At 60.0% G+C, this 26,901-nt stretch overlaps 10 protein-coding genes across 10 annotated transcripts; 5 read left to right on the top strand and 5 right to left on the bottom strand.

Annotated features, from left to right (window-relative positions):
- Positions 1-214: 214 nt before the first annotated feature.
- On the top strand, positions 215-2,703 carry TRAVEDRAFT_165116 (Gaa1-domain-containing protein; the record flags this gene model as incomplete). The annotated part of the gene is made up of 11 exons (XM_008038537.1): positions 215-345; positions 400-502; positions 561-655; positions 710-794; positions 856-1,021; positions 1,072-1,173; positions 1,227-1,328; positions 1,379-1,649; positions 1,700-1,771; positions 1,828-2,206; positions 2,272-2,703. The coding sequence occupies 11 exons, from the start codon at positions 215-217 to the stop codon at positions 2,701-2,703; spliced, it is 1,938 nt and encodes a 645-aa protein (XP_008036728.1).
- Positions 2,704-2,826: 123 nt separating this feature from the next.
- On the bottom strand, positions 2,827-4,370 carry TRAVEDRAFT_119719 (uncharacterized protein; the record flags this gene model as incomplete). Its single annotated transcript, XM_008038536.1, has 5 exons — positions 2,827-3,048; positions 3,113-3,628; positions 3,683-3,832; positions 3,890-4,020; positions 4,079-4,370. 5 exons carry the CDS (start codon positions 4,368-4,370, stop codon positions 2,827-2,829), a joined length of 1,311 nt encoding a protein of 436 aa, XP_008036727.1.
- Positions 4,371-4,772: 402 nt separating this feature from the next.
- On the top strand, positions 4,773-6,217 carry TRAVEDRAFT_145706 (uncharacterized protein; the record flags this gene model as incomplete). Its single annotated transcript, XM_008038535.1, has 5 exons — positions 4,773-4,956; positions 5,025-5,200; positions 5,252-5,527; positions 5,578-5,657; positions 5,708-6,217. 5 exons carry the CDS (start codon positions 4,773-4,775, stop codon positions 6,180-6,182), a joined length of 1,191 nt encoding a protein of 396 aa, XP_008036726.1. The 3' UTR covers positions 6,183-6,217.
- A 265-nt stretch (positions 6,218-6,482) lies between these two features.
- TRAVEDRAFT_70779 (OTU-domain-containing protein) lies at positions 6,483-8,102 on the top strand (the record flags this gene model as incomplete). Its single annotated transcript, XM_008038534.1, has 6 exons — positions 6,483-6,612; positions 6,677-6,987; positions 7,058-7,145; positions 7,216-7,270; positions 7,341-7,743; positions 7,811-8,102. 6 exons carry the CDS (start codon positions 6,483-6,485, stop codon positions 7,892-7,894), a joined length of 1,071 nt encoding a protein of 356 aa, XP_008036725.1. The 3' UTR covers positions 7,895-8,102.
- A 422-nt stretch (positions 8,103-8,524) lies between these two features.
- TRAVEDRAFT_45617 (uncharacterized protein) lies at positions 8,525-10,230 on the top strand (the record flags this gene model as incomplete). The annotated part of the gene is made up of 7 exons (XM_008038091.1): positions 8,525-8,863; positions 8,999-9,058; positions 9,129-9,210; positions 9,285-9,445; positions 9,531-9,645; positions 9,790-10,008; positions 10,118-10,230. 7 exons carry the CDS (start codon positions 8,525-8,527, stop codon positions 10,228-10,230), a joined length of 1,089 nt encoding a protein of 362 aa, XP_008036282.1.
- Positions 10,231-11,370: 1,140 nt separating this feature from the next.
- Positions 11,371-13,957, top strand: TRAVEDRAFT_165103 (uncharacterized protein). The gene is made up of 2 exons (XM_008038533.1): positions 11,371-11,711; positions 11,779-13,957. Exons 1-2 carry the CDS (start codon positions 11,533-11,535, stop codon positions 13,295-13,297), a joined length of 1,698 nt encoding a protein of 565 aa, XP_008036724.1. The 5' UTR covers positions 11,371-11,532; the 3' UTR covers positions 13,298-13,957.
- A 1,433-nt stretch (positions 13,958-15,390) lies between these two features.
- On the bottom strand, positions 15,391-20,146 carry TRAVEDRAFT_27969 (PNTB-domain-containing protein). Its single transcript, XM_008037907.1, has 19 exons — positions 19,988-20,146; positions 19,817-19,918; positions 19,331-19,748; positions 19,187-19,280; positions 19,020-19,082; positions 18,753-18,968; positions 18,656-18,700; positions 18,030-18,600; positions 17,819-17,971; positions 17,616-17,756; positions 17,228-17,560; positions 16,913-17,167; positions 16,720-16,853; positions 16,513-16,665; positions 16,333-16,448; positions 16,224-16,276; positions 15,979-16,167; positions 15,831-15,905; positions 15,391-15,748 (listed from the first exon to the last, which is right to left on the bottom strand). Exons 1-19 carry the CDS (start codon positions 20,073-20,075, stop codon positions 15,708-15,710), a joined length of 3,240 nt encoding a protein of 1,079 aa, XP_008036098.1. The 5' UTR covers positions 20,076-20,146; the 3' UTR covers positions 15,391-15,707.
- Positions 20,147-20,540: 394 nt separating this feature from the next.
- Positions 20,541-21,905, bottom strand: TRAVEDRAFT_145691 (dihydrodipicolinate synthetase). Its single transcript, XM_008038532.1, has 5 exons — positions 21,796-21,905; positions 21,362-21,727; positions 21,214-21,304; positions 20,978-21,164; positions 20,541-20,924 (listed from the first exon to the last, which is right to left on the bottom strand). The coding sequence occupies exons 1-5, from the start codon at positions 21,875-21,877 to the stop codon at positions 20,640-20,642; spliced, it is 1,011 nt and encodes a 336-aa protein (XP_008036723.1). The 5' UTR covers positions 21,878-21,905; the 3' UTR covers positions 20,541-20,639.
- A 762-nt stretch (positions 21,906-22,667) lies between these two features.
- TRAVEDRAFT_57640 (pseudouridylate synthase 4) lies at positions 22,668-24,353 on the bottom strand. The gene is made up of 6 exons (XM_008038270.1): positions 24,049-24,353; positions 23,929-23,984; positions 23,718-23,872; positions 23,106-23,657; positions 22,852-23,036; positions 22,668-22,784 (listed from the first exon to the last, which is right to left on the bottom strand). The coding sequence occupies exons 1-4, from the start codon at positions 24,290-24,292 to the stop codon at positions 23,117-23,119; spliced, it is 996 nt and encodes a 331-aa protein (XP_008036461.1). The 5' UTR covers positions 24,293-24,353; the 3' UTR covers positions 22,668-22,784; positions 22,852-23,036; positions 23,106-23,116.
- A 705-nt stretch (positions 24,354-25,058) lies between these two features.
- Positions 25,059-26,729, bottom strand: TRAVEDRAFT_27966 (Aldo/keto reductase). The gene is made up of 6 exons (XM_008037906.1): positions 26,644-26,729; positions 26,421-26,586; positions 25,703-26,365; positions 25,406-25,644; positions 25,225-25,345; positions 25,059-25,158 (listed from the first exon to the last, which is right to left on the bottom strand). The coding sequence occupies exons 3-6, from the start codon at positions 26,237-26,239 to the stop codon at positions 25,138-25,140; spliced, it is 918 nt and encodes a 305-aa protein (XP_008036097.1). The 5' UTR covers positions 26,240-26,365; positions 26,421-26,586; positions 26,644-26,729; the 3' UTR covers positions 25,059-25,137.
- Between the last annotated feature and the right edge of the window lie 172 nt (positions 26,730-26,901).

The following is a 26,901-nucleotide window of genomic DNA, read 5'->3' as shown; positions in this document are numbered from 1 at the left end:
AGGACGAGCGTTGTTTGAGATGAGGTACTTCAGGGAGTCAGCGCTCCGAGAATGACGGAATGATCGACTAGCAGCGCGCTGCCCCGCGTACGTTGCGGCACTCACTCTCCACTGTACCACGACACTCTCCGAGACCTTGCACACCGGTGGCTTTCGTTCTGGTTGGTCTCTACATGGTCTGAACGCTTCCCGTGAAGTGAAACCACTAGACGCGATGGATAAACTCAGGAATGGACTGCTGCGCGTGAAACAGAAGCTGCGTGGCCAGGGAAACCCCACCGTCAACAAAATCCGACGTCAGCGCGCTCTGCGGGAACGCGTATGGAAGGGCTTGCCATACATAAGGTCAGCTTTTTGAGGCGTGTGTGCTTGCGTTGCAGGCTCATGGGGTGCGCGCAGGCTGCTGCTCCTTACCGTTGGATACCTTTGGCTTCTCGTGATACCCTCTTCTCAGCTGGGCCAAGGTACGTACATTGACGAGAATGCATTGCAACCTGGCCAGGTATGCGGTATGTTGTCTGCTGTGTATCACTGTATTGAGCAACGGGAACCTGTGCTAGGTTAACACGTACTGGAGCTGGGGAGACGTACATCGTGCGGACACCATCCTTGCCGACCTAGAACAACTGCGCGACCGGAACGCCAGTAGCGATGAGTGAGTTCTACTCAGCGCACTCTCGTCAGTTACCCCTCAAACTTCTTCCTGTAGGATTGCACAGTATGCCGTCGCCGAGTTCGAGAAGTATGGAATCCCCGCACGGACGCAGCAATATTCATTTACTACGGCCGCAGAAGTAAACACTTTGACGAACCATGCGTCCCCACGATCAGGTTAGCTGACCGCTGTTTATCCAGACTATAAACGGCACGAATGCCTACGCTTTACTTTCGTCTCCTCGAGCCTCGGGAACCGAGACGATCGTCATCAGTGCTTCATGGCTGAGCCGAACTGGGGAAGGCGACGGAACGCTTAACCTACGTGGCGTTGCTACAGTCCTTGCCATATCTAGCTATCTGAAGAGTGAGTTGTTGAACTCATATGCACGCCAAATATACCTAATTGTCTTGCAGAGTATTCATTGTGGGCGAAAGACCTGGTGTTCGTCATCAGCGACGGTTACCTAGATGGCATGCAAGCGTGGATTACCACCTACCATGGGGAAACTCAGCCGAGTGCGCAAGGAGTCAGTGACAATCTGCGTTCGCGATACTGATGTCCGCACTAGACCTCAAAGCCGAACCAATCACCCTCGAATCTGGTGTCATATGGACCGCATTGAACATCGACTACCCGGGGCATTCCTTCTCTCACCTTGGCTTCTTCTTCGGTAAGGAAAATTCACTACAACCCTCCCTCTGACGTACTTAATCGCTGTAGAGGGCCTCAACGGGAGACTACCAAACCAGGACCTCATGAACTCCGTCTCGCTGATATCTCGCTATACCGCCGGTGTCCCCGTGGTAGTGTACGACCACATCGACCCCAGAGAGGATCGCAATCAACCCAGCTTGCTCCCGTCATGGCTCCCCGCAGTGCTGACACAAAACGCCGAGGTTCAAGAATATGCCGCACGGGCCAGAAACGTGCGTAGGCATATGAACTATCAAGCTCGAGGGGCGGCAAGCGGCGTGCATGGGCTGTTCCATCAGTATGCCGGCGATGTTTCTCTAAAGGTGACAATGCTAACGTGAATGGTAGGTTCCGCATCGACGCCTTCACCCTGTTTGCCGTTCCTGCCACCGGCCCCCATGGTTTCCATGCTATCGGACGGTACGAACTCATCTCTCGTAATGCGTACCCAGATCTGACGCCGCTGCATCGCGAAGGGTCCTGGAATCCTCCTTGCGGACGTGCAACAACCTGCTCGAACGCCTACACGCCTCGTTCTTCTTCTACCTCCTCGTCGCGCCTGGCACCTTCATGAAGATCGGGAGCTACCTGCCGAGCGCCGTTCTGGTCGGCACCGCCATGCTCTTCACCGGTCTCGGGGAGTGGGTCAACGCTGGTTGGACGTACTCTCCAGCAGATCTGCTCGCGGCTGCCGACACTAAGGACGAGAAGGCTGCGTCGCAAGACGCAGAGAAAAAATGGCGAAGACGGCACAGGCCCGTCCTGCAGCCAGTGGTGATCATGGCGCTCACACACTTGCTCGGCGCGCTGCTCTTCGTGCCAATCAGCAGCTCCTGGTACGCGGCTCACCCATCTGTAAGTCCTCTCCCGCCTCCACCCGCCCAGCGGCAACAGTGCGACTGACCGCCCGCCCTATGCAGATAACCGCCCCCCTCCTCGTCGCACTCTTCGCCACGATCCCCCTCGCAGCACAGGCCCTCCCGCGCGCCCCGCCCACGCACGCCTCCGTGCCCGCCGTGCTCAAGGCTTTCAACCTCTGCTTCGCGTCCGCGCTCGTCTCCATCACCTCCGTGCTCAACTTCTCCCTCGCCGCCGCGCTCGCCGTCGCGCTCGGGCTCCCGCTCTCCCTATCCTCTTCCTCCGCGTCGCCGAAATCGTCGCTGTCCGGGAGGCTGGCGAAGTACGCGGGGTACGGCGCGCTCGGGCTGGGCTGGCTCGTGCTGTACCCGCGGGAGGTGCGGGAGGCGGTGTGGCGGTGGGAGGTGCTCGGGGTGTGGTTTGTGCCGTTTGTGTGTGTTGTGTATGTGCCGCTTGTGTTGCAGGCGGGGTTGGTGTGTTTTCTGCCGCGGTGAGGGTTATGTGTGTTCGTCCTAGCATTAGTGCGCGTGGTCCCTATAATACAACTGTTCTACACGGGATAATAATACGAGCAAGCACAATCGACTGCGTGAAGATATTCAGCGGGAGGGGGTCGCTCAACCGATCTCCATCGCGTTCCCGGGATCTTCACCAAAGAGGTCGCCTTCGTCCTCGTCCTCCTCGGCATCATCGTCGTCCGCATCCTGGCCGCCACCACCAGCGCCACCAGGAATGATGCCCTCCTTCCGGAGGCGCTGCTGCTCCTTCATCTCGTCGCGCTGCGCCATCTTCATGTCCAAGTCCGCCTGCAGCTTCTTCAAGGCGTCGTCGAAGCGGCGCTATAGAAGGCACCCTGTGAGTATACCCGCCGCATCGCCACGACAAAGGGAAGACGGAACGCACCTTGATGAGCGGGTTCGCCGAGCTCGCAATCTCGGTGCGCTTCTTGGCCACCGCCGCCTCCAGATCGTGGATCTCCTCGTTGAGCAGCCGCCGCGCCTGCACCGCGTCCTCGTCGTCCTCGTCCTCATCGTCATCGTCGTCGCTCTCGTCGTCCTCGTCGTCTTCGTCATCTTCTTCGTCGTCCTCGTCGTCCCCGAGCGCGAGATCCAGCTCCGCCGCGAGCTCTTCGTCGATGTCGCCCTCCGCCTCGTCGTCCTCGTCGCGCGCGAGCCCCCCGCGGCCGTCGTCGCCCCCGTCGTCGTCGCCCTCGGCGAGCGTGCCGCCTGGGGTCGGCGCACCCTCGCCGTCGGAGCCTGCGAAGCCGGGCGTGGTGGGGTCCAGCACGTTCTCGTGCTCGATGAGCTCGGAGTCGGACAGGTCTGGGTTGACGTTCTCCAGCACGTCGTATTTGACTTCGGACGCGAGCGCGTCCTCTTCGAGTAACCGTTCGACCTCCTGCTCGACTGTCTCGATCGTCTACAATAACATATGAGGGATACTGTCGTGGGCGGTGGGTGGATATGGACGTACTCTACGGTTCACACGTTTCCGGAACCTTCGTTGTCGGACGTGCTTGAGTGGGGGTGTAATGCCGTGTGGCCAGATGAACTCGTCAATATTGAAGCTCTTCTGATTTGAAAGCGACTCCTCGCCGGCTATCTTGTCTTCGACGACCAGCATCTGCCACAGAGCGGCTATCTAAGAAAAGGAACAAGCGGCAGGAAAGGGCGAACGCACCTGGCAAATGTCCGCCACCTTAAACATCTGCTTGTTGTCCAGGGTCTTCTGCGACTCGATTATACATGGCAAGTCCACAAGTTTCGAGGAGTATGTGTTGTTCCCAATGTGAAACACCGCTCTCCGAGAATCTGTGGGTGCCCATATTCAACATTGTCCCCCCGCGCGCGCACGTATAAACAGACACACCCTTGAACTTGAACCACACATCATCGCTGATTTCGCGCGCCTGCACCATCTTCCGCAACCGGTCGCAGTCGTCCCCCGCCGGCATGCGCAGAATAAACTGCTCCTCAAACACGAGCTCCTCCTCGTCCGAGTCGAGCTCGCGGTCGTACGGGCCGAGGAAGGACATGCCCGGGGCCTGCGCGGCGGCCTTCTCGCTCAGCTTGAGCTTGAGCTTCGGCTGGATCTTGGGCCCGCGCGCGGACGAGCGCGTGGTGCGCCCCTCGGAGGGGTCGATGTAGGGCGGGGTGCTCATCCGGCGCGTGGGCCGCGACGCGCGCGGGGGGAGGCTGCGCTGGGGCTGGTTCTTGGGCGTGGCCCGGTGGGAGGGCTGGAAGGCATCGTTGTCGTCGAGGTCGTCTACGACGATGAGGTCCTCGTCGTCAGCCATAGTGTTATATGTAATTTGGAGAGCACGAGGGTAGGGGGTGTGTATGGCGGCTGGTGTAGAGTACCACCGCCGCGTGCAGCCCAGGGTGTAAGCGGAGAGCAGGAGGATGAGTGAGACGCTGGAGTGATCGAGGGACCGCAAAACAGGCGCCCAAATGTGTCACCGTCACGCACACAGAACGGCGTGTGACATGCGTGTAAAGCGTCACGCTGCGTCACCTGAGCGCGTAATTTCGGGGGGACTTGTGCTTGTGCAGCGTTGGACGCCATGAGCGAATCGAAGCTCTCTCCCTCCCTTGCCTCCCGCGACCTCGTCTTCCATGTCTGGCCAAAATACGGCGACGCTCTCTCATTTGATGCGGTGTCTGTCGCGGCGCTCCTATACGTCCAGCTAGCGCTCCCGGGCCAGTTCGCCATTGCCTACTGCGCTAACCCTGACCTTTCTCCGACCGGTATGTCTGAATATCCTGGTAGGACACCTCAACAGTTCTAATGAATTGACTGTCCTGTCTCTCTGTAGGTCAACTCCCCTTCCTCACCCATGGACTCTACTACGCGTCTGGCCTTAGTCCCATAGTGGCCTACGTCCGCAAACTCCGCTATGCGCGAGAGCTGGATGCTGGACTTAGCCCGGTGCAGGCTGCACAGTTGACGGCACGCATCGCTCACGTAGAATCCTGTTATGGAGATCTGGTGGTAAGTCCAATCGTTTAGGTTTGACATCCTGATTCCACAACTTTGCCCCAGAACCACATGCTGTACTCTCTGCAAGACAACTGGGCAGGTGTGACCAGGCCCGCCCTCGTTTCTATGCTGCCCGTACCGCAACGCTACTACGTCCCTAACCGGTTACGAGCATCACATAAGACGCGGCTTCAGGCGGTGGAGCTCTGGGATGTCCCCGAAGACGAAGAGGAGGAAGAGGAGGAACAGCGCCGGGTGGTGTTTGGGAGGCGGAAAAAGTTCAAGCTCGGGCCCACTGCGCAAACGCTACATTGCAAAAAGAGTTTCGAGCGCGAGAAGGTATGTGGAATTCTGCCTTGACAGAGCGTTAGTAACCTGGTACTTGCCAGGTTGTGGAGAAAGCAAAAGCTTTGTTCGAGGTGTACGACAAGCTGCTGGGAGACTACCAGTTCTTTAACGGCAGTGAGATGTGAGTAGTATGGCTGCGTGGACTCTGAATTCCCGCTAACGAGTGTCCAGTCCAACAACGCTCGATGTCGTTTTTGCCGCGCACACGCATATGCTCCTCAAGCTCGCTCTCCCTGACTCCCTGGTCACCACCGCACTGGATTCATATCCACGCCTCGTCTCACACTGTCACGCGGTCCTTTCCGCCGCCTTTCCGCCAAACGTGCCATTCCCGCCGACCATCCAACAAAACTGGCTATCCTCTCTGCGCTGCCTCATCCCCTGGCCTCGCACGCCGACAACCCACCGCTCAGCCTCCACCCTGGCAACCTCGCCGGAGGCGCAGCAAATTGAGCGACGGTACAGGCTCTGGAGATGGGGCCTCATTGCGGGGTCCGTTCTGGCAACAACGGGCTATATCTGGTTCGGCGTCGCCATGCTTCTCGCACAGAATGGTGAGTTCGCTGCGCGACTGCGCGCGGCTGCTTCTGGTGAGCCTGCTGCAGAGCCTGCACCAGAGGCAGATGATGAGGACGACGAGGAGTAGGAACGAAGGGTTGAATTTATCACCTTAATACTGCCAGCCTAATTTACATAATCTCTACTCTTACCTGCGTGTGTTATAGCTCGCAAACAACGACTCTGCATGGAGAGACGCGTCGGGATGTGTGACGAGGACGTGTATAGTGGGCGCACGTGAGAAGTGACGTACGCGGGGGTTCTCGCAATCAAATGCATCGTCACCGTGCGATCGAATCTCGCGCCTCTTTGCACTGCAGCTCTCTGTCAGCTCAGCCGCCCACGTCCTCCATCCTCTCTTCATCCCCCTCAGCTCACATTAGCCACCATGGCACCCGTACGCTTGCGCCATCCCAAGGGCGTCACCACCATCCAGGTCGACCTCGCCAGCGCAACAGTCCAGGACCTCCAGCAAGCCATCTTTGCAGCCACAGAAATCCCGCCCTCACAGCAAGAGTGTCTGTTCTCCTCTCCGCATGTTCTGCCCGAGCCCCAACTGACATGTGTTCGCACACGCTCCAGTAAAAGCAGGCTACCCACCGCACCCTCTTACGCTCATCCCGGAGCTCCCTATCGAGAGCCTCGGCCTCAAGCAGGGCGAGCAGCTGGTCGTGACCCAGCGCTCGTCCGCCGGGCTCACGCACGGGTCCGCGCAACCGCCCCGCGCCGCCGCCCCCACTGCAGCCCCGGCCTCCATAGGGTCAAGTCCCGCCGCGGCGATGACGGGCATGACCGCGTCGCAGGTCCGCTCGCCCGCGCCGGTGTCACGACCGAGCAAAAAGGGCGACGGGCCGGAGAACGTGCTCACGAGCAACGGGTACCTCGTCCACCGGGTGAGTGCGCATGCGCAGTGCGCCGGGGCGGAAGAGCGGGCGGGGCGGGGGTGCTGATGGGACGCGGCAGGTCGTGCCGGACGATAATTCGTGCCTGTTCTCGTCGATTGCGCTTGTGTTCGAGCAGGATATGAGCAAGGCCCAGAGCATCCGGAAGAGTGAGTGCCATTCCGCCTGCTGTCCCCGCCGCGCGCTAGACGTCCCTCATATGATGGTCGCTCGGTGCAGTCGTTGCGGACGCGATCCGGAAAGACCCCGTAAAATGGGACGAAGCCATCCTTGGGTGCGCACCGTGACCTCTTCCTTCCGCACCCGCGCACGTACTCAACGCCGGATACTGCCTCTCACCTTAGTCGCCCGCGCGAAGAGTACATCGAGACCATCCAAAAGCCGAACGCCTGGGGCGGCGCCATCGAGCTCTCCATCCTCGCCGCACACTACAGCACAGAGATCGCGTCCGTCGACGTCGAGACCGGCCGCGTCGACCGCTTCTCCCCGCCCCCAGAGCGCGACTCGGGCAACCGCGCGATCGTGATTTACTCGGGCATCCACTACGACGCGGTCACCGCGGCGCCGATGCTCGACGCCCCGGACGAGTTCCACCAGACCATCATGAGCCGCGGCGGCGGCGCGGGGGGCGGCGCGGTCGAGGACGGGGACGACGACGAGATGCTGCAGGCAGCGAAGAAGCTCGCGGGGGCGCTGAGGGCGAAGAGGGCGTACACGAACACGGCGACGTTTGAGCTCAAGTGTCAGGTAGGATTTGCGTTTGGGGCGTGGCTGGGGTGTGGTGGGCGGGCGTTGACGTGCTTGGTTGCGATAGATATGCCAGAAGGGCCTGAAGGGCGAGAAGGAAGCCCGGGCGCACGCGTCGGAGACCGGTCACGTCGAGTTCGGAGAGTACTAGCACTCAGGAACGGACGGAGGCTGTCTCGCTCGGGTTCCTGGAGGCGGTATAGAGCCGCAAGACCCGAGTCGGAGACGAGGCTTGGAGTTGGGTTTGGGAAGTCGCAGAAGGTGGTCCGGATTGTTACCTATCTTGGAATTGGCGCACTGCGCGCCGCTGTACCATCTTGTACGATCGCCCAGTATAAAAACACGGATGTACTTGAACGGCCGTGGCTGTGGCTTGTGGGTAGTGGCGAGAGGCCTGTGGCAGTCGCCCGACGTTCAAGGACCTGTCGTGTGCACCCCTCGAACATAGCCCCGGGGCCTCTTGGAGGTAAACGCGTTGAGCTACCGTGTACATGGGTGGCGTGTGGCAAGCCTCGCACGTCGCACAAGCTGTGGCCACAGACGCGTCGCAGCTGAGAGGAACGCGTCTGTGGCACCGATCGCGATCGCGTCTGCTAGCGCGCGCCTCTCCAGCATGAGCGCGTCTCTCCTCCGCACCCTCACCTCCGCCCTCTCCCGCACGCGTCCCTGTCCCCTCTCGACGCGTGGCACATCATTAGCTCGACTCGGGGTACCCATTTCTACATCTCACCGCGTCTCACACACAGTCCGACAGTTCGTAGCCACCAGCACGCCGCCAGCGATGCCACCCAAACGCGCCGCCGCCAAACGCAAAGCCGCTTCGCCGTCCCCCGACCCCTCCACCGAGTCCCACTTCGACTCTGGGTCCGAGGCCCCCTCTCAGGAGGAGGAGGCCGCGCCCGCCCCAAAGAAGCGCAAGACTGCTGCGAAGCCGAAAGCAGCAGCCGTCAAGCCCAAGGGCAAGGGCAAGGCGGCGGAGAAGGACCAGGACGTGAGCGTGGAAGGCGCGCAGCCGACGAACAAGGTGATGCCGGCGGACCTGACGTTCCCGGCCAAGCAGGCGGTCTGCGTTCGCATCGCAGCGTGGAACATCTGTGGACTTGCCGCGGCACAGAAGAAGGTGAGTTGTACGTGTCGAGGGCCTGCGGGGAAGGGGCGCTTCCGTGCGCAGAATGCGGAGCCGCTGCGGCGCGGTTTGGGTTACTTCGGACCTTCGGTGGACTGACTGGTGGACTGACTGGATGCGGCGTGGCAGGGCTTCAAGTACTACGTTGAGGCGGAGGACCCGGACGTGCTCGTCCTCACGGAGACGAAGGTGCGTGCTCCGACCGGCACCGTCCGCGGCGGGGGTTTCGAAGCGCGCGCTCACGGGGCGCGTCTTCCAGGTGAATAACGAACCTGTAGACCCGGCCTTGGCCAGCCGCTTTGCGCACCGCTACTGGGCTATATCGGACAAGAAGACGTACTGTGAGTAGTGCGTGCCACGCGGGATATTCTGTCCCTTTCTCCGCAGCCGGGTTCTCACAGGTACGCATGTACAGCGGGGACCGCGATCCTTTCGAAGGTCGATCCCCTTTCGGTCGATTATACCCTGCCCGGGCACCCAGACCCGAAGAGTGTGAAGGGTCGGATTGTCACGCTCGAGTTTGCGAGCTGCTATGTTGTCGGAACGTATGTTGTGAACGCCGGCACAGGTCTCAAGGTGCGAACCTATCGCTCCCGCGCGCACGCACTAGAACCCAAGAAGCACTAACACGTTTCCCTCGCGATGACGTTACGCATTATAGACTTTGGACGCCAAAAAGGAGTGGAATACGCACTTCGAGGCGTACATCCGGGAGCTGGACGCAAAGAAGCCTGTGATATGGACGGGTGACCTGAATGTCGCTCCCACCGCACTTGGTGAGTTCCTTCTGCGAACGTCGCAGGGCTGCGTCGCCATTCGCCGTGAAACGGGAGCGCAGCACCCTCGTTTCCGCATGTATCAGTGGACGCTCCAGTCGAAGTCTATTGGGCGGTGTGCTGACCTACTGTGCGTTCGGGCAGATCTGACCAACCCGAAGCCAAATTGGAATAAGACGCCAGGGTACACCGAAGCGGAGACGAGCTCATACGCGCGTATATTGAACACGTCCAAGGAGGAAGTGGACGCGCCCCAGTTCGTGGACGTGTGGCGGAAGCTGCACCCCGCGCTGAAACACTACACGTACTTCTCGTACCGGTTCAACTGCAGAGAGAAGGGCATCGGCTGGCGGCTAGACATGTGTGAGTTTAAAATGGTTGCATCCGCAGGCTGTGTTGCTGACGAGTTCTCTTTCTCATCTTGGCGACTGCGCGGGCATACTGTAATGACGACGGGCGGACGCGCACGCAGTCGTGGTGAGCGCACGGCTGGAGGAGCGGGTGAAGATGTGTGAGATACGGAGCGAGGTGTACGGCGCGTCGGACCACTGTCCTGTGGTCATGGAGCTCGCGGGCGAGCTCTGACGCTGCGTTTGAGGCTGCTGTGTCCCCGGACCACGACGGGGAGGAGATGGCGGCTGAGGTGAGCACCGGCGCTTCCCCGCGTCTGTTCTGCGCCGGGAATGACGTCGTGTGCGCAGAGAGCAGTTCATATGTTATTTTCCGGGACTTGTGAGCTGACGACACCGTTACTTATCGCAACGGGGGCTCTCAACAAGACTCGATGGATCAATGACGTCGGCCGATAAGGTCGCTCGACTGCCCGAAGCGGACACATTTAGAGTTTGCATGCCCGGCGGTGCGAGAGCGGCCGGCGCACCGCGGGGACGCCACCACGAACGGCCAAGCCAAACTGTATTCCCCGGGGAGGCGGCGCGGGGCCGACCAGTGCGTCCGCCGCCCGTCCTGCACTGCGCGCAACCGCTGTCATAGCGTTAGGTCTCGCACTCAGACGCCACGGGCCACAGTCAAAATCCTCGCTGCGCCATCTGCCAGCGCGCGCGATGCCACCGAGGGTGTGTTGTACCGCTTAGCGTGCACCGGACTGTGATGGGGGCTCCGTGCGTGGAAATGTTGCGCGGCCGAGGACGCGGTCGCGTACACCTGGAAGGGGCCCGGGGCGGTGCCAGATCGTCCAGAGGCGGCGGTCAGGCGAGGAGGACGCCGACGCGGTGTGGGCGTCCGAGCCGCTGCGGCGGGTCAAGGAAGACTGACGATAGGGGGACTGGAGTAGCGCTAAATGGCGGCCTTCGTAGCGCGCTGCGTAGGAAGAGATTGGAACACTAGAAGCGTGCTGGGGTCCGCGACTGCTCGTTACGGTCGCAGGTTCCCCCGTTCTGCGTGGTCGAAGCTGGCTATCGCACACGGGAATGGGATGTTTGTGGAGAGCGGCCTGCCCCGTACGTCAGAGGCTCGTGCGATATGCAGCGCGCCCGGGGCGCCGGGTTTCCACGCTCGGCGAGCAGATCTCTTCATGAAAACATACGGTTCTGTTTGGTTCGAATTGCGATCCCGGGGATAATATCCAATCATCAGAAAAAGGGGGACGGTGATGGGTTTAGCCGCCGGGGAGCGCAGGCCTCGGGCGTCTAGACATACACCGGCGGGACACATCAAAAGCGGTTCGTCCTCCGCCACGCTTCTCGCTCGCCCTCGCCCTCCTCCCTCTCCTCCTCATCTCCCCGCCCTCCTCGCCCCCGCCCCGCCCCGCTCGCGCCTCCCAGCTGCAGAGCACGCTGGTCAAGCCACGCCCCACGACGACCCATACCCGGAACGCTACCGATACCCGTGCCTCGTCCATAGACATCTCGTCGTCGTGCCCCCGCCATGTCGCAACACCAGGATTACGCGCTCCTCCCCCAGCACGCGGGCCACCTCGCCAACGAGCCGCGCAGCCCACGCACCGCAGAGAGCAACGGGGTCTTTGAGAAGGAGCAGACGGACTTGTCCACCGAGTCGCAGGCCGCCGTCCCGTCAATATGCGGCATGCCTCTCAAATATGTCTCGTGAGTTGGCACGCGTCCCTTCGCGTCCTTTCCGCACACGCTGACCCTGTATGCGCGCCGCGCCCAGATTGGTGACTCTGGCAGTCCAAAACGCGCTGCTCACGCTCATCATGCACTACTCGCGCGTGTCCAGCGCGCCGTCGCACACGTACTCCGCTGCGTCCGCAGTGCTGCTCACCGAGCTGCTCAAGGGCTCCATCTCGCTCACGGTCGCGTTCATGCGCCTCGACTACTGCTCGCCCAACGCAGCGGCCGGGAGCTCGCTGTGGAACCCCCGCGTGCTCTTCTACCGCTTCCGGAGGCTCGGCAAGGAGGTATTCCGGCCGGACTGCTGGAAGCTCTCCATCCCCGCTATCCTATACGTGATCCAAAATAATCTCCAGTTCGTCGCCGTGTCGAACCTCGAGGCCGCGACGTTCCAGGTCAGCTACCAGATGAAGATCCTCACCACCGCCGCGTTCTCCGTCGTGCTCCTCCGCAAGAGGCTCAGCCCGACCAAGTGGCTCGCGCTGCTGTTCCTGGCCATCGGAGTTGGCATCGTGCAGATTCAGAACGGCTCTTCCTCCGGCCATTCCTCAAGCGGCTCGGGCCCTGACATGAACGCCTTCAAGGGCTTCATGGCGGTCGTTATGGCGTGCTTTACGTCCGGCCTCGCGGGAGTGTACTTCGAGATGGTCCTGAAGGGCTCGCAGACCGACCTTTGGGTGCGCAACGTCCAGCTTTCGCTCTTCTCACTACTCCCGGCGCTCGTCCCCATCCTGTTCTCGCCTTCAAACCCCTCCGGACCCGCTCCCGGCTGGCTCCAGCACCTGTTTGCGAACTTTGGCTTCTGGGCATGGGCGACGGTTTTGACGCAGGTGGTCGGCGGTCTGCTCACCGCGCTGGTCATCAAGTACGCGGACAACATCCTCAAGGGCTTCGCGACCAGCTTGAGCATCGTTATCTCGTTCCTCGCGTCGGTCGCGCTCTTCCACTTCCAAATCACGGTCGCGTTCGTGCTCGGCTCCACCGTCGTCCTCGTCGCCACCTGGATGTACAACCAGCCCGACGCGCCCGCCGGCGACAACCTGTACCCGAAGGAGTGCCGCTCAGGGTGGGGATGGGGCTGGAGCCGCACAGCTTCCGGCGCGCGTAACACCTCTGCGCTGGAGCTTGCCACGACCAACATGAACGTTTCACGCCGCGCTTCGACGTCCTCGCTGTGCTCGCTCACATCCGTCCCCGCGGGCGCGTCCAAGTCATACCCGGGCTCCCCTGTTGAGCGCGAGGCGCCGTTCTTCCCGCAGCTCCTCGAGAAGGGCCTCCTTGGCAAGCGGAAAGAGGACGACCCGACGCCGTTCTTCCCCACTCCCCTGCGTGCGTCGCGTGCAGCGACCCGTCTCGCGCACTACTTCGCGCGCTCCGGCTCCGGATCGTTCGTCATCTCCGAGAACGCGTCGTACCTCCCCTCGCACTCCTCGTTGTATGCATCAGTGTCGCCATCTGCGTCGTATCCCTCGACGCGGCCACCAAGCGCGCTGTCATCACGACCCGCGAGCGCCATGGGCACTGTCCCCGAGACCGCGCAGGAGGACCACCATTCATGATGTCAGCCCGGTATCCTTCTTGCATGCTCGGATCCCCGCTACGACCCCCTTCCCCGCCCCGCGCCCCGTCCCCCGCGACGAGACGGCGACGAGAGAAAACGAGAAACGAAGAACAGGAACGCGACGACGACCCCCTCAAACCGGAGAAGAAGTTCCCCCCAGCCCAGGTACTTGGCAAAGACTTTTTGAACAGTACTGGACCGTATATTATTATTTTGTCTCCGCCACGCCCCCTCTTTCCCCGCCTGCGCGCGCGCTGCCCTTCCGTTGCTGCGCGGACCCTGCCTACCCTGCACATTCGCCTTCGCCTTCGCTTTTCACCCGCACCCGCACCCGCACCCGCACCCTTAGCCTACTCGCACGCCATTTAGACGTCCCCGCGCGTTCTCGGTCTTCCCGTACTTTTGTTTAACATCGCATCACGTATTGGCTGCACGGACCCCTCCGCGCTGGACTTGCCCACATACCACTTCCTTCTCCCTACCGTACCTCTACACCTTCACCGTATAACGTATGGACACCTATTGCGCATTCGTCTCGTCTCTCGTGTCGTGCGAGCTGCTGCCAAGGCGGTGCGGCGGCAATCCGACGCGTTTTTGCAAATCCTCGCTACTTACCTAGGCCTCCTCGTGGTGCGGCGCGCGCGCACTTCGCTATTCATCCCTCTTGAACAGAACACACCTCCCGATCAGAACAGAAAGAAGGCCCCGCGACATTCAATGACGCAGCGTCAGAAGCCCACTTACGCAGAGCTCGGTGGGATTATACGGGTATGCCCATGCGGGGATCCGAAGTATCACGGCTGCGGGTGGTCCGCGTCTGTGATGGCGGCGGCGGTCGAGTCACAGCGCGGTACGACATGTCTGATGTTGCGCGGTGCCGGTGGGACCGTCCCAGCGCGACGCATTGTGCGGAACAGCGCCGAGTAGCGTCTCCGCTGACATCTTGACAGCGGCAGATCCATAACCGTATGTCGTGCACATCGCGTAGGACCAGCGCGATCCACGTGCGCGTATATGTGCCTTGGCACAGCTGCGAGTGCGAGCGAGCGATTCGGATTTGATATTGATACATACATCAGGCTCCTACCCACCGTCCGCTTCGAGTTGAGGGGCGATATTCGAGGGCGTGGTGGAGGCTGATTCACCGGGGAGAGGTCGAAGTCTTTAGCGCCGGGTCATGCGGAAGTCAGGTGATGTAAGTTGCGTCCCCCTCAACTCTCAGCGACGGCTGGCACCAAACACATGTAAATAACGGAGGGCCGGCGGTTTAGCGCCAGAAGTGCCTCCAAATGGCAGTCCATCAACTGCAAGCGCTTCCTCAATAAACGGAATTTCTTCGCAGCGTGCAGCAGCGTCGCGCCTTCGCGCCTTCTTCGCGCCCTCGCGCCTCGTTCCCCGTCGTGCGCGCCGTGCGCGCAGGTGCCGCCCTCGTGTTCTCTATGCTCGCGACCTAAGCGTTCCTGCATGATCAAGCAAAATATTGTGTTTCGCTGCTCAAAACTCAGACACTAGCTGCGCGCGACACGAACTAATATTCTGCTTCAGCGCTTCGCCCCACACTAGTACTGTTGTCAACTTCGTGTACACCCGTCTGCCATGTATGTACCATAGTACAATCGACACCACTTCCGTATGTACATATTTCCGTTTATGAGAGACAAGAGTTTGCTCTGGGTTGATCCTGCGTTGGGGAGATGTTTCATAGTTCCGAGTAATAGGGGCCCACACCAGTAGCCTGAAGCCACTCGCACCCGCGCGACCTTCATTTTTAGATAACTTCGTGAGTGATGTTTAAAACGCGCGACCACTTTGAGGAATACAATCGCGTGTATACTGAAATACACTGCCCAGCGTTGACGTTACACGGTGCGCGATGCTGCGCAATGTATATTACCTCAAAGCGAGCGAGCGAAGTGCCGTGCCACTTCCACTAGTGCTAATATCTCAGGCATGGCATAAAATCTACAATGCGAGGATGTACACTGATGACAGAGGTAATCAGATCCGGTCGCGAGCACGGAGAACGCGAGCGCGCACCGCGCGCGCGACGAGGAGAGAGGCGCGAAGGCGCGACGCTATGTAGAAATTCCGTTTATTGAGGAAGCGCTTGCAGTTGATGGACTGCCATTTGGAGGCACTTCTGGCGCTAAACCGCCGGCCCTCCGTTATTTACATGTGTTTGGTGCCAGCCGTCGCTGAGAGTTGAGGGGCTGCAACTTAAATCACCTGACCACTTCCTCCCGGCGCTTCCCTCCGCCCACTTGAATAAACCTCGCACCCTCCACCTGAGATCGGCCCCTCAACTCGAAGCGGACGGTGGGTAGGAGCCTGTACATACATACAACAGATGGGCAATGTACATGTACAGATGGGTGATCCCGACGGCCCCGGCGGTGGCGGCGGCGCGATCACGAGGAGGCGGCACGCGACTCCAAGCCCTTCTTGATAGCTGCAGAGTTCAGACAGGCGGCAGGGTCAGCGATACGGCGCGCGCGAGGTGGGAAGACCAAGAGCAGGAAGACTGTACTCACCTTCGCACGTCTCCTTCGCGTCGCCGAAGAGCATCTTCGTGCCCGGCATGAAGAACATCGGGTTCGGCACGTCGGCTGCCAAGGCGCATTCATGTGAGCACTGCGTCCGCACAAGTTTGGAGGGCGGCAGAAGAGGGAGAAGACTGACCGTAGCCGCTGGACATGCCGCGCTTCATGACGATGACCTGCTTGCTCTTCCACGCGTGTAGGACGGGCATGCCCGCGATGGGCGAGCCTGGCTCGAGCGCGATCGGATTCACGGTGTCGTTCGCGCCGATGACGAGCGTCACGTCCGTGCTCCCGAAGTCGTCGTTGATCTCGTCCATCTCGTGCACGACTGCGAAAGGCGTCAGCATGGAAGTTCCGGCAGTAGAGGGAAAGGAGTGTGCTTACTGTCGTACGGAACTGACGCCTCTGCGAGTAGGACGTTGCACTGCCCAGGCATCCTGGAGAAGAGTGGCAGTAAGTATACGATCACGGCCGCAGGCGTGCTAACAAGTACCTTCCAGCGACGGGGTGGATGGCGAAGCGAGTCTGGATACCCTTTGAACGCAGCAGGCTGACGATATCCGCGATGGCATACTGCGCTTTCGCAACGGCCATGCCGTAGCCCACAACCTGCGAACCCACTGGTCAGACGACGGACACACCCTGCGCAACACCGTTTGGAAAGTCTGCTCACCAAAATGGCGCTCTCGGCATTCAGCAGGGCATCCGCCGTGTCATCAACGCTCGTCTTCGTAATGGTACCCTCAATCTTGTGCTCCGGCTGGTTCGCAGGCGCGCTGATACCTCCGAAGAGGACGTTCGTCAAGGTCCTATTCATGGCAACGCACTACATCTCTTCGTAAGCTTCGACGAAAGCAGTCGGCTGCGGACAGATGCTCACCATGATATATGACAGGATAGAACCACTGACGCCGATGAGCGAACCAACGGTAGTGAGTAGCGGATTGTCCAGCATGAAGCCTTCAGCGACCAGGGCGAAGCCGGAATACGCGTTCAGCACGGTAATGACAACGGCTGGTAAGCACCCATCGTCAGTATATCACATCCCGCTTTCAATTGCAGTAAACACTCACGCATATCCGCTCCTCCAATAGCCGCAGTCGTCGTGAAGCCCTTGATGAAGCTTAGCACGGTGTTCGCCGCCAGGAAGCCCGCGGCGATGAGCGGCGCAGAGGGCGCCATGGTGACGAAGGCCCCCATCGACGCGATGTTGGCACCAAGCAGCGTCGAATTCACGAAGTGCTTCGCCGGGATGCGGACGGGTCGCGAGGACATCTTGCCGGCGAGCTTGAGGAACGCGACGACGGATCCGGTGAATGTGATACCACCTAATCATAGCAAGATTTATCAAGACTGTAACCCTCGGAAGTGTGAAAGGGTAGACGTACCGATGAGAACACCGAGGTAGGCAGTAACGAGGTGAAGCGTCGACGCATGACTGAGGTCCGCCAGCACGCTCGCAATACTCGTCATGACCGCCGCGAGACCGACGACGGAGTGCAGTGCGGCGACCATCTGCGGGAGCTCGATGGCGGTGATCCGGCGACCAATAATCGTTCCCGCCGTCCCACCGAGTGCCGCCACCGCGGCGAACTGCACAAGGACCTCCGGATCGAAACCGACTGCGGCGAGGGAGGCGAGGACGCCCGAGCCCACACCTAGGATACCGAGGATGTTGCCTTGCCGGGCAGTCGTTTGCGACGCCAGTCCGGAGAGCGCGCCTAGCGTGCAAAAAGGGTCAGGACAAGCCTTGTGTACGAGTATCTTGTGACGCACTGATACAGAGGACACTGCTCGTCAGATACCCGGCTTGGACTAAACCGGACATGCCCGTGCTAGCAGCAAAGAGGAAACCCCCGGTGTACAGGATAGCGGGGATACCGTAGAGCCAGGTGTATTCCGGAGGGTCAGTAGCACCTGCACGTCATTACAAATTCAGGTTAGTAGCAGCCTTTTCAAGATACGAGAGTCTCACTCACGCTTGAACATGTCGAGCATACGCTTCGTGATCACGAAGCCTCCAGCGACGTTGACGCTAGCGAGCAAAACCGACGCTGCGCCCATCGCTTGAGGGATGGTTGCCGGGAGGTATCCACCACCCATGACGAACATGCCGCCAACACCGACCATACCTGCACCAGCCCTTCATAAGCCGCTGATCACCGCGTACAGAACCGATACTGTACTCACCAGAGATAGCGTTCGTGACCGACATCAGCGGCGAGTGCAGCGCGGGAGCAACGCCCCACACGACGCGGTACCCGATCAAGCCCGCCAACCCAAACGTGAAGAAGTTGCTCATGAACGCAGGGCCCGTCAGCTTGCCTAGTGCGACCACGGAGCCCATCCCACCGGTGACGAGCGCGACCTCCCGCGTCACCTTCTGCCATGGAGTGAGTGCGCGCGCCTCTGCAGCCTCCGCGACTTTCGCCGCGCTCGGGGGAGCGACCGGAGGTGGAGCAGCGCGGGGGGCCGGGGGTAGCGCGGTGCCGTTGTGCAGGACGATGGACCCGCGAACGACCTCGTCCTCGAGGTTGACCGCGAAGCGACCCTCACCACCGATCGAGAGTAGGAACTTGGTGACGTTGTTCGAGTACAGAGTAGAGGACTGCGTGGGCAGGCGCGACGGCAGGTCTGTGTATCCTACGATCTTAACGCCCTTGTGGACGTACAGCGCTCCGGGCTTGGTGACAGCGCAGTTTCCTCCAGTCTCCGCGGCGAGATCAACAATTACTGAGCCTTGCTTCATGGCAGCGACCATCTATACGGCGCGCTCAGTAGGCGAGCAAAGGTCATCAACGTCCAATTCCACGCACCTCTTCCGTGATCAACTTCGGGGCGGGTTTACCGGGAATAAGAGCCTGAGTGGGACGTCAATAGGGAGTAAAGAAACCTCAATATGTGAAATCCTACCGTGGTGATGACAATGTCGACTTCCTTGCACTGTTCCATGAAGAGCGCCATCTCCGCCTCGATGAATTCCTTGGACATCTCCTTCGCGTAGCCTCCGCCTCCTTCACCGGATTCCTCGAAGGGGACCTCAATGAACTCAGCGCCGAGGGACTGGACCTGTTCACGAGCAGCCGCACGGGTATCGAAGCCGCGTACAATCGCACCCATACGCCTTGCCTATGACTAGCGGTGAACATCCGAGCACTTCGTACGAGCAAGTCGACGTACGGTAGCGATAGCACTTAGGCCAGCGACGCCAGCGCCGATGACTAGGACTTTGCAAGGTGGAATCTAGGCATAGAGGTGAGTAGCTGGTCACGGTCTGTGAATGCTTATGTACCTTTCTGTACGTAATAGATTGTCAGCAGTGGTATGCGAGCAACGTAGGGAACAACATACCCAGCAGCAGTAACCTGACCAGTGAGGAAACGTCCGAAGTGATTGGCGGCCTCAAGGACAGCTTTGTATCCAGCGATGTTTGCCATGGAACTGCACTCGCCTTCAGCACCGGTGCGCGCGTCGGATACGAGGAGGCATACCTCAGAGCGTCGAAAACCTGTGCACGCGATATACGGGGTATCATCTCCATAGCAAACGCGGTCGACTTCTTGGCAGCCAACGCCTCGATTATAGCCTTGTTTTGGTTCGGGTACAGGAACGAGATGAGCGTGCTGCTGTCCTTGACGAGCTCCGCCTCCTGGCCCGCGACGGGCGGGCGGACTTTCAGCAGGATGTCGGAGCGCTCGAACAGCTCGTTCCGGTCTACGACCACTGCGCCCGCCGCCCTGTACTGTTCGTCTAGGAACTGCGCCTCTAGGCCTGCGGACTTCTCTACGAGCACCTGCGCGAACCCCTTCTTGAGGAGCAGCTGCGCATTCTGGGGGGTCAGGGCCACGCGTCGTTCATTTGGGTATATCTCTAGCGGGACGCCGACTCTGAGCGAGGAGTACGGCACGCCTCGATTGGGTTTCTGCGTTAGACTGCGCGTCCGCGAGCACGAGCTATGTCGTGAAGGATTGTCTCACCTGGCAGCTCCTGTGTGGAGGGAGTCGCAGTCTTAGGGCTAGCGTCGCTCTGGGCGTTTCGTCGCGGTGCAGCGATGTGAAACTTGCGATAGGAGCACGAGACTATGACATCGCGCAGATGCGCCTTCAATACGCTGATTCTAGCTACGGCCGCACGGAGAAGCCACTCACTTTGCAATTTAGAAGATGAGGCGCTAGCGGACCAGGCCGCGTTGCAGCGCACGCCCCTCGAGCGCACAAGCAGGATATCCAGGCCCATGGCTGGCGGTGGACGACCGAGGTAGAGGTGGCCTCTCGAGGAGAGCTCGGTGGATGGGGAGCAACGTCGCAGGCAGGGTGGCCGGGTGCAGCTGGCTGCGCGCTGTAGCCGATCGATTGGTTGGTTGCAAGGGAGTCACTTGACCGGGCCAGGCATCGCTCGTCCTCCAGGGCAGCGCGGCGGGGTCAGCGGGTCTCGCCAGCTTTCCCGCTTCCTGTCTTCGCAGCTTCGAGCGGTAGCCTGGGCGTGGGCGTGGGTACCAGGTGGGCATCGTCAGCGGCAGCACGTTGGCACAATTCAGTCCCTCCCGCGCCGGACACGGCAAGCTCATGTCCTGATCGCGTTGATTGATCCGCACGCTAGTTACCCCGCGTTCTCGACTTTACCCCGCATTTTATGTCCGCGATCATGTCTGCCGTTCGCCGGCGTCGAGCTCAAGTTCAGCGAGTGTTGGTGGAAGACGGTGGTGCCGAGCACGTTCGTGACAGAGTCTAGGACGTGTGCACTTACACAAGATATAATACAGCATATGGTCTCGACCAAGTCGCATCTACGGCTACTTTACTACAGCTTACCACTCAACTCCCGCTCGACGCGAACCAGCTCTACCGTGTGTGGGTGCTCCCACAGCGCCGCGGCGACGCTTGGATCGACGGGGGGCAGCGGCCGGCGAGGGTTTCCTCCGTACCCGTACAGCTTCTCCAGCAGGAACTTCGTCCCAGAAATCGAAGTCTTCGCGATGGTGTAATCCGCCCGAGCGATGATGCCCTGCAAGCGCTGCGCCTCGGGAAGCAGAGAGGGGTCCCCCTTCGACTTCTCCGAGAGCTCGAAGAGCTTGGCGATGGCGTACTGGTGAGGTCATGAGTAAAGCTTGTATTAGGATGCTCGGCAAGGGGACATACCGGCGACACGTTTGCGAGCCCTGTGATTGCACCGTGTCCTTCAACGAACGCGGAGGGGAGGATGAAATCTGTGAAGCCGCCCAGGACGAGGAACGGCGCATTGGGGTTCTTTCGGGGGTGCGACGTAGCGAACGAAGGCTCCGATACAGTCGCGGTTATGCGCGTGAGCTTCCCGACGTTGCCGCACCTGTTTTGTGTCAGCAGCAGGTCTCGACCGACGACGCGGGACGACGTACGTGAGCTTCACACCGGCAATGTTCGGCGACTCAGTCGCGAGTTCAGTGATGAGGTCAGAGTCGAGGTCGATGCCCCCGGCCGCACCAGGATCTGCACCTCGCGGTCAGCACCACATCCCTACATACAAAAGCTATCGCGCGCACTCACAATTATAGATAATTACGGGTATAGGGCTCTTCTCCGCCACTTCCGTCCAGAACGCCTTGAGCGCCTTGCGATTCCCCGCCAATGCGCCGGCAAAGTACCCGCTGCAGATGACGATCGTGTAGTCCGCGCCCGCCGCCGCCGCCTCGACCGACAGCTCGACCGTCTCGCGCGTGCTGCCCGCGCCCGTCCCAGCGATGATCGGGACGCTCGTGAACCCGGCCTCGTCCAGGGCGTGGCGGGCGGTCTTGATCAGCGTCGCGCGCTCCGCGTGCGACAGGTGGTGCGCTTCTCCCATGCTGCCCGACAGCAGGGGCTTGACGCCCGCCTTCGCGAGGCGGATGACATGCGCTGAGAACGACTGGAGGTCTGCCAAATAGAGGGCGCTTCGCGTGAGCGTGGGGGCGGACGGGCGCGCGATCGCGCTGCGCACGCACCGATGTCCTCCGTTTCCGGCGCGAAGAAGGTCGGAATGGGCGCGTAGATCCCAGGCTGGAGCGGGCGGACGACAGTGGCCATGGCGAGCAGGGGTCGAGGAGAGATTCCGAGGACGGAGGAGGCTGCAGATTGGCCGGCGCGACCTTTATGGGCAGCGACCCGCAGCGCCCGGACCGGGGCGTCCGGCGGGGACCGTTACACCTGACCGACGGCCCGCCCGCACAGTGTTCGTTATCGAAGGGCCCGCGCTCCATCCTGCTGATCGAAGACCGCGTCTCGCGCCCCCGGCCAGTCACCGGCCTGCTACTTTGGCGTTTGTCGGCGGCGCTGCCAAGTCACCGCCTCTTGCGCATCGGCGTGTGCGTCCAGAAAAGGGCTAGCTCCCGTCCTGACCAGCAAGCGTCTCTAAGAACCCCGCTGGAGGCGTTGAGAAACCCCGCAACGTACCGGCTACGCTCGCACTTGACGCATGGCGAGATCGCGTAGGTTCAGAACGGCGACGACATTGCGATAGAACCCGCCCTGCCCATGTTGCAGACGACCACATGAAGGCAGAGAGACACCTCAAGAAGACCAGAGGCTGCACGAGAACACGTCACGCGTCGAGCCCTAGGACCGCTGGATACGCGTTATGAACTGCGACCGGCAGCGGCGGACGGGAGCGAGGCGGCAACCCGGGACATTCGCGACGTAGATTGAACTTGTCTCGTCACCAGGGCGTGCGAGCTCCGATCCACTGGAATGCCGAACCACCCTGGGCGATCCACATTTGTAGGACGGCGACGAGCGTTCCGTTTGGGTTATCCTGGCCACATCGAAGGCACGATCGAAAGCCGCCCGATGCGAAAGTCTTGCCACAATCTACTGCATCGCGGGTGCAAAAGGCAGGAACGTCACAAACTCCCCCAGCGAAGCGGGATGCCAGAAATAACAGACTGATCAGGAAGCATCTTGCCATTCAAAGGCGCGACGAAGCATGCCTGGGCCTCTAAAGATGACAACGGAAGATATTCAGCCTGTATAACCTCCGCACCATCGATTCTCCGAGTACTAACCGCAGCACAATAGTATACATGCTGTTCGCACAGCAAGCGCCAGCAAACTGCCTTCTTACGCGTCGGAATCGATGGTTTGCTTCGGTGCACCGAGGCCATTTGTAAGGCTCACGATACGTGGCTGACGAGGCAGTCTGGACTTTTGCAACGTGCGCAGAACATGCAGTATTGGCTCTAATGTACACCTGTGGAACGTTGAATAGGTTGTTAGTTCCGACCGAAAAGTCAAGGGCGAACCCACACATTATGTATACCTAAAGTCAGTCTATACGACCTCTAATTTTGACAGCACCTCTCGCTCCCATTCCTTATGACCTTCGTCGTCTACAGCACCTTCGTCGGCTAGTGCCGCTTGGAAGACTTCCCATGGTACGCATGCTCTGTCGCCTTCCTCCTTCGGCTGGAGCGCAAACCGGCCTTGCCTGGATCGCTGAAGAGTGACGACATGGCCGGCAGATCCCAGGGCGTGTGCGAGGTCGTGCACGATGCACCGGACGTAAGTGCCTCCGGAAACCTTCATCCGCAACACGAATGCCGTCGGTGGCTTTTCTGAGGGCTCCTCCTGCTCCGGCTCGTCCTTGATGGAAGCACCGCCGTCGACGCCTTTCAGGGCGGCCTCCATCGCTTCTTGCTCCTCCTTAGAGAACTTCTTCTCAGGGTGTTTGAAGGTGTGATCGCTGCCCAGCCATTCGACCAGCTCGAGCTCATGAACCGTCACCTTCCGCTTCTCGATTGGGCGCGGCAGGGGGATACCCTTGCGAGCGTAGTCGTACAGCGCCATCCCGTCCATTTTTAGCGCGGAGAAGCTGCAACGCCGTGCTCATCAGTAGGAGCACATAACAGGCACATGCGCAGTATACACGCACATTGGTGGTACCTGCTCTATCTCGCCTCTGAACTGCTCCAGGGCCTGCTCGACCTGCTCCCGCGTGACATGGTGCCACGGTGCGGCGCGCACCTGCTTCCCCTCGCTATCGTACGTGTCGGTCTCGCACCCTAGCAGGCACGTCGTGCGATACTCCTGCTCGCCCCGCATTAATGCCGGTGTCTGCACGGATCGAGGGACGCACTCATTACCTTGACGCAGTCGAGAAATTCAGAGAGCTTTTTCGTACCTTTGCCGACGCCGATCACTGTATGCGCAGCACGCCGTTCAGAAACTGCGCGTCGTAAGGCGGAGGAGAGTGGTCTATTCACCGAGGACGCCGTCTGCGAGCGGGTCGAGCGTCCCGCCCTGCCCGATTTTGACTGCATCGCGCCGGAACCTGTTCTTCTTGCCCGACTGCTTCGATTTCTCGGCGAGCTTGCTCTTCTCGACGAAGAGAGGCGAGGACGCGACGAGCTTCTTGACGTCGTTCACTACGGACATGGATGTAGGCCCAGACGGTTTGATCACACCGAAGAGCGCCGATACCGGGCCACTTTCTGCATCCTTGGGCATGATTGGACGAATGGGACTTGGAGGCGCGAAATGGGCTGGTCCGAGGTAAACTTTAGAGTACCGGCGAGCTGAGCGCAAGGTGTTCCTGGCAGAGATTCGAGTCGCGAGAACGGCGGAGAGCATTAAGGTTGTTAGACGCCCTAACGTCATCATACGGCGCGCTTCAACCCCAGCCACCACTCACCTATAAAACCAATCGCGTACACGCGTCCGACCGGATTTTCGCACATCTATGACGGTTCCTACTCAATCTTTGCCACATACCTGGGAGATTGGTCTCTTGAAGGGGAAAGAGTCGGAGGGGAGAGAACGAGGGAAGGGAAGGGGGCCGGAGAAAGAGGAGGGTGGGGGCGGGGATGGTCGTGGTCGTTCGAAGACAAGATGACGCATCCCTGTAAAGGATGTCTTCACCAATGTGATGAGTCCGGCGGTGTGCCAGTTGCGTCTCTGACGGTTTTTGCGCGGCGGCACTGGCAGTCGTGCACCTGCGCGCTTGACGCGTTCCGGATATTTGAGCATGGCTCCGGGGACGGTGCGGACACTAATATTAATCCTAAGATAAACCCGAGCTCAGCGGGTGCTTGGAGCATGTCTGCCAAGGATGTGAGTGAACTGAAGCTTGACGTGCATCCAGTGGTTAGGTGTCACTGCGTATTTCCGCGTACTGGCGCGTGGTGGTTTCTCACTGGGCTTCAACCTTCAGGTACTGACCTCGAGGCTGGCAGCCCTACCGTAACATGAGTCTCGCTCAGTTTCGTCCCTCAAAGCAACATACAACACTCTAGTTCCATTGTACTATACATCCGTTCGATACTTCATAATAACACTGATTGCAAGCCGAGGCCTCACTCGTCGAAGAACTGGCACTAAAGAATGGACAGTCAGTCATCGATCCCTTTCAACTCGGGCCCACGGGCTATAAGAACACTTACGAAGGCGCGATGATGGAGCTTGGATCCGGCCTCGCTGATTGCCTCGACCTCCTCCGGGGTGATATCTGGAAGACTCTGCGTCGAAACATATTCCTTTACGCGCTCCTCCTTCGTGCTCGTCCTGAATGGTCGTGTGAGTACTGAACCATTCGCCTGAAACCATGAATCTAATGTTACTTACGTGACTTCAACCACGCCCTGGGCCCGGAGCCACAGACCGAGGACCTGGCCTTCTGTGACGTTCTTGCCTGTGTCTTTCTCGAGACGCGCGCGGATAGTGGCCAAAACGGGGTCCACGGGACCGCCCTTGTTACGAACGATGGGAGTAAGGCCCCCATAGGACTCTGTGACGATGTTGTGCTTCTTCTGGAGCGCGAGTACTGGCAGGGCAGCCTTGTAAACGTATGGATGGAACTCGATCTAGTAAATACGACTTCAGTACATATGTCGTAAGCGCACATAGTCTGCGGACACCTACCTGGTTTACCGCCGGAATGACCGTAGCACTTTCGAGCACCTGCTCCAAGTCCTTAACTCGGAAGTTGGAGACGCCAATGCTCTTCGCCAGGCCCTCCTTCTGTATTTCCTCGAACTGCTTCCAAACGGACTTCAGCTTTCCCTCGTGGTGGGTGGGCATGTGGATGAGGAAGAGGTCGACATAGTCGAGGCGGAGCTTCTTCAGCGACTCGATCAGCGTGTCGCGGACAGTCTGCCCCTCCGGAACCTTCGCAAGTTTGGTGGTCACGAAGAGCTCGGAGCGCGACTTGCCAGAAGCAGCAATACCCGCCCCAAGCGTATCCTCGTTTCCGTAGATCTGCGCGCCGTCGAGGTGGGTCACGCCATTCGAGATAGCAACTTGCACGAAGCTCGCTGCGTCCTTGCCATAGAGCGCGGTGCCCGTACCGAATCCCAGCCAGGGAATCTGCTTGCCGTCGTTGAGAGTGATGGAAAGGGGGGCCATGGTGCGCGTGATGGTGGTGGTGGCGAAGCGACGGAACGCGGAGAGGACGACCATGCTTATGACTGCGACTGTTATATAGGTTCTGAGAGACTTGAGCGGGAAGGCCATGACCGATAAGATCGATCCGATGACGAAAGTCGGGCCCCTTGTGAGCGCAGAATTCCCTTTGCGCACGTCACCCTATAGCACGCTAGGCGTCAGCTATGCGGTTATGTGCTACATGTCAACTACCGACCTGCACGTTGTGCCCCGCAGTGATGGTTCAGAACACAGATGACCCACGGACTCGCGCCCAAGCTTGCTAATGCTTCACAGCATGGGAGTTGGCCTCCGACGCACAGTAAACGTGGCGACCCACTGTGAGGGGACGCGGGTGGGGAAATGATGCTATATTTGCCTATCTTGCTGACTTGCACTCGTACGTCGTTTATTGAACGGTCCGGCAGAGGATATCATACCTTTCATCAGGTATCGGTGCTAGAAGGCCAAGTTCCAAGTTGATCATTATGCTTGCAACGTCTCTGTACAGTATGCGAGACACCAGACGGAGGAGAAGACGGAAGAGCGGGCGGAAGGACTCCGACGGCCGTGCCGTCTATGCCGTGACCCGTTCAAGTCCGCTCACCGAAGCGAACCTGCCCTAAGCTGAGGGTGTATACTGCTGTTTGCGCGCTTGTGTCACCTCTCTCATCTTTTAACAACTCCAGGTACCGGTA

This window comes from Trametes versicolor (genome assembly GCF_000271585.1).
Source record: "Trametes versicolor FP-101664 SS1 unplaced genomic scaffold TRAVEscaffold_4, whole genome shotgun sequence".
Classification (NCBI taxonomy): Eukaryota; Fungi; Basidiomycota; class Agaricomycetes; order Polyporales; family Polyporaceae; genus Trametes; species Trametes versicolor.
This window is presented reverse-complemented; position numbering and strand designations above follow the sequence as displayed.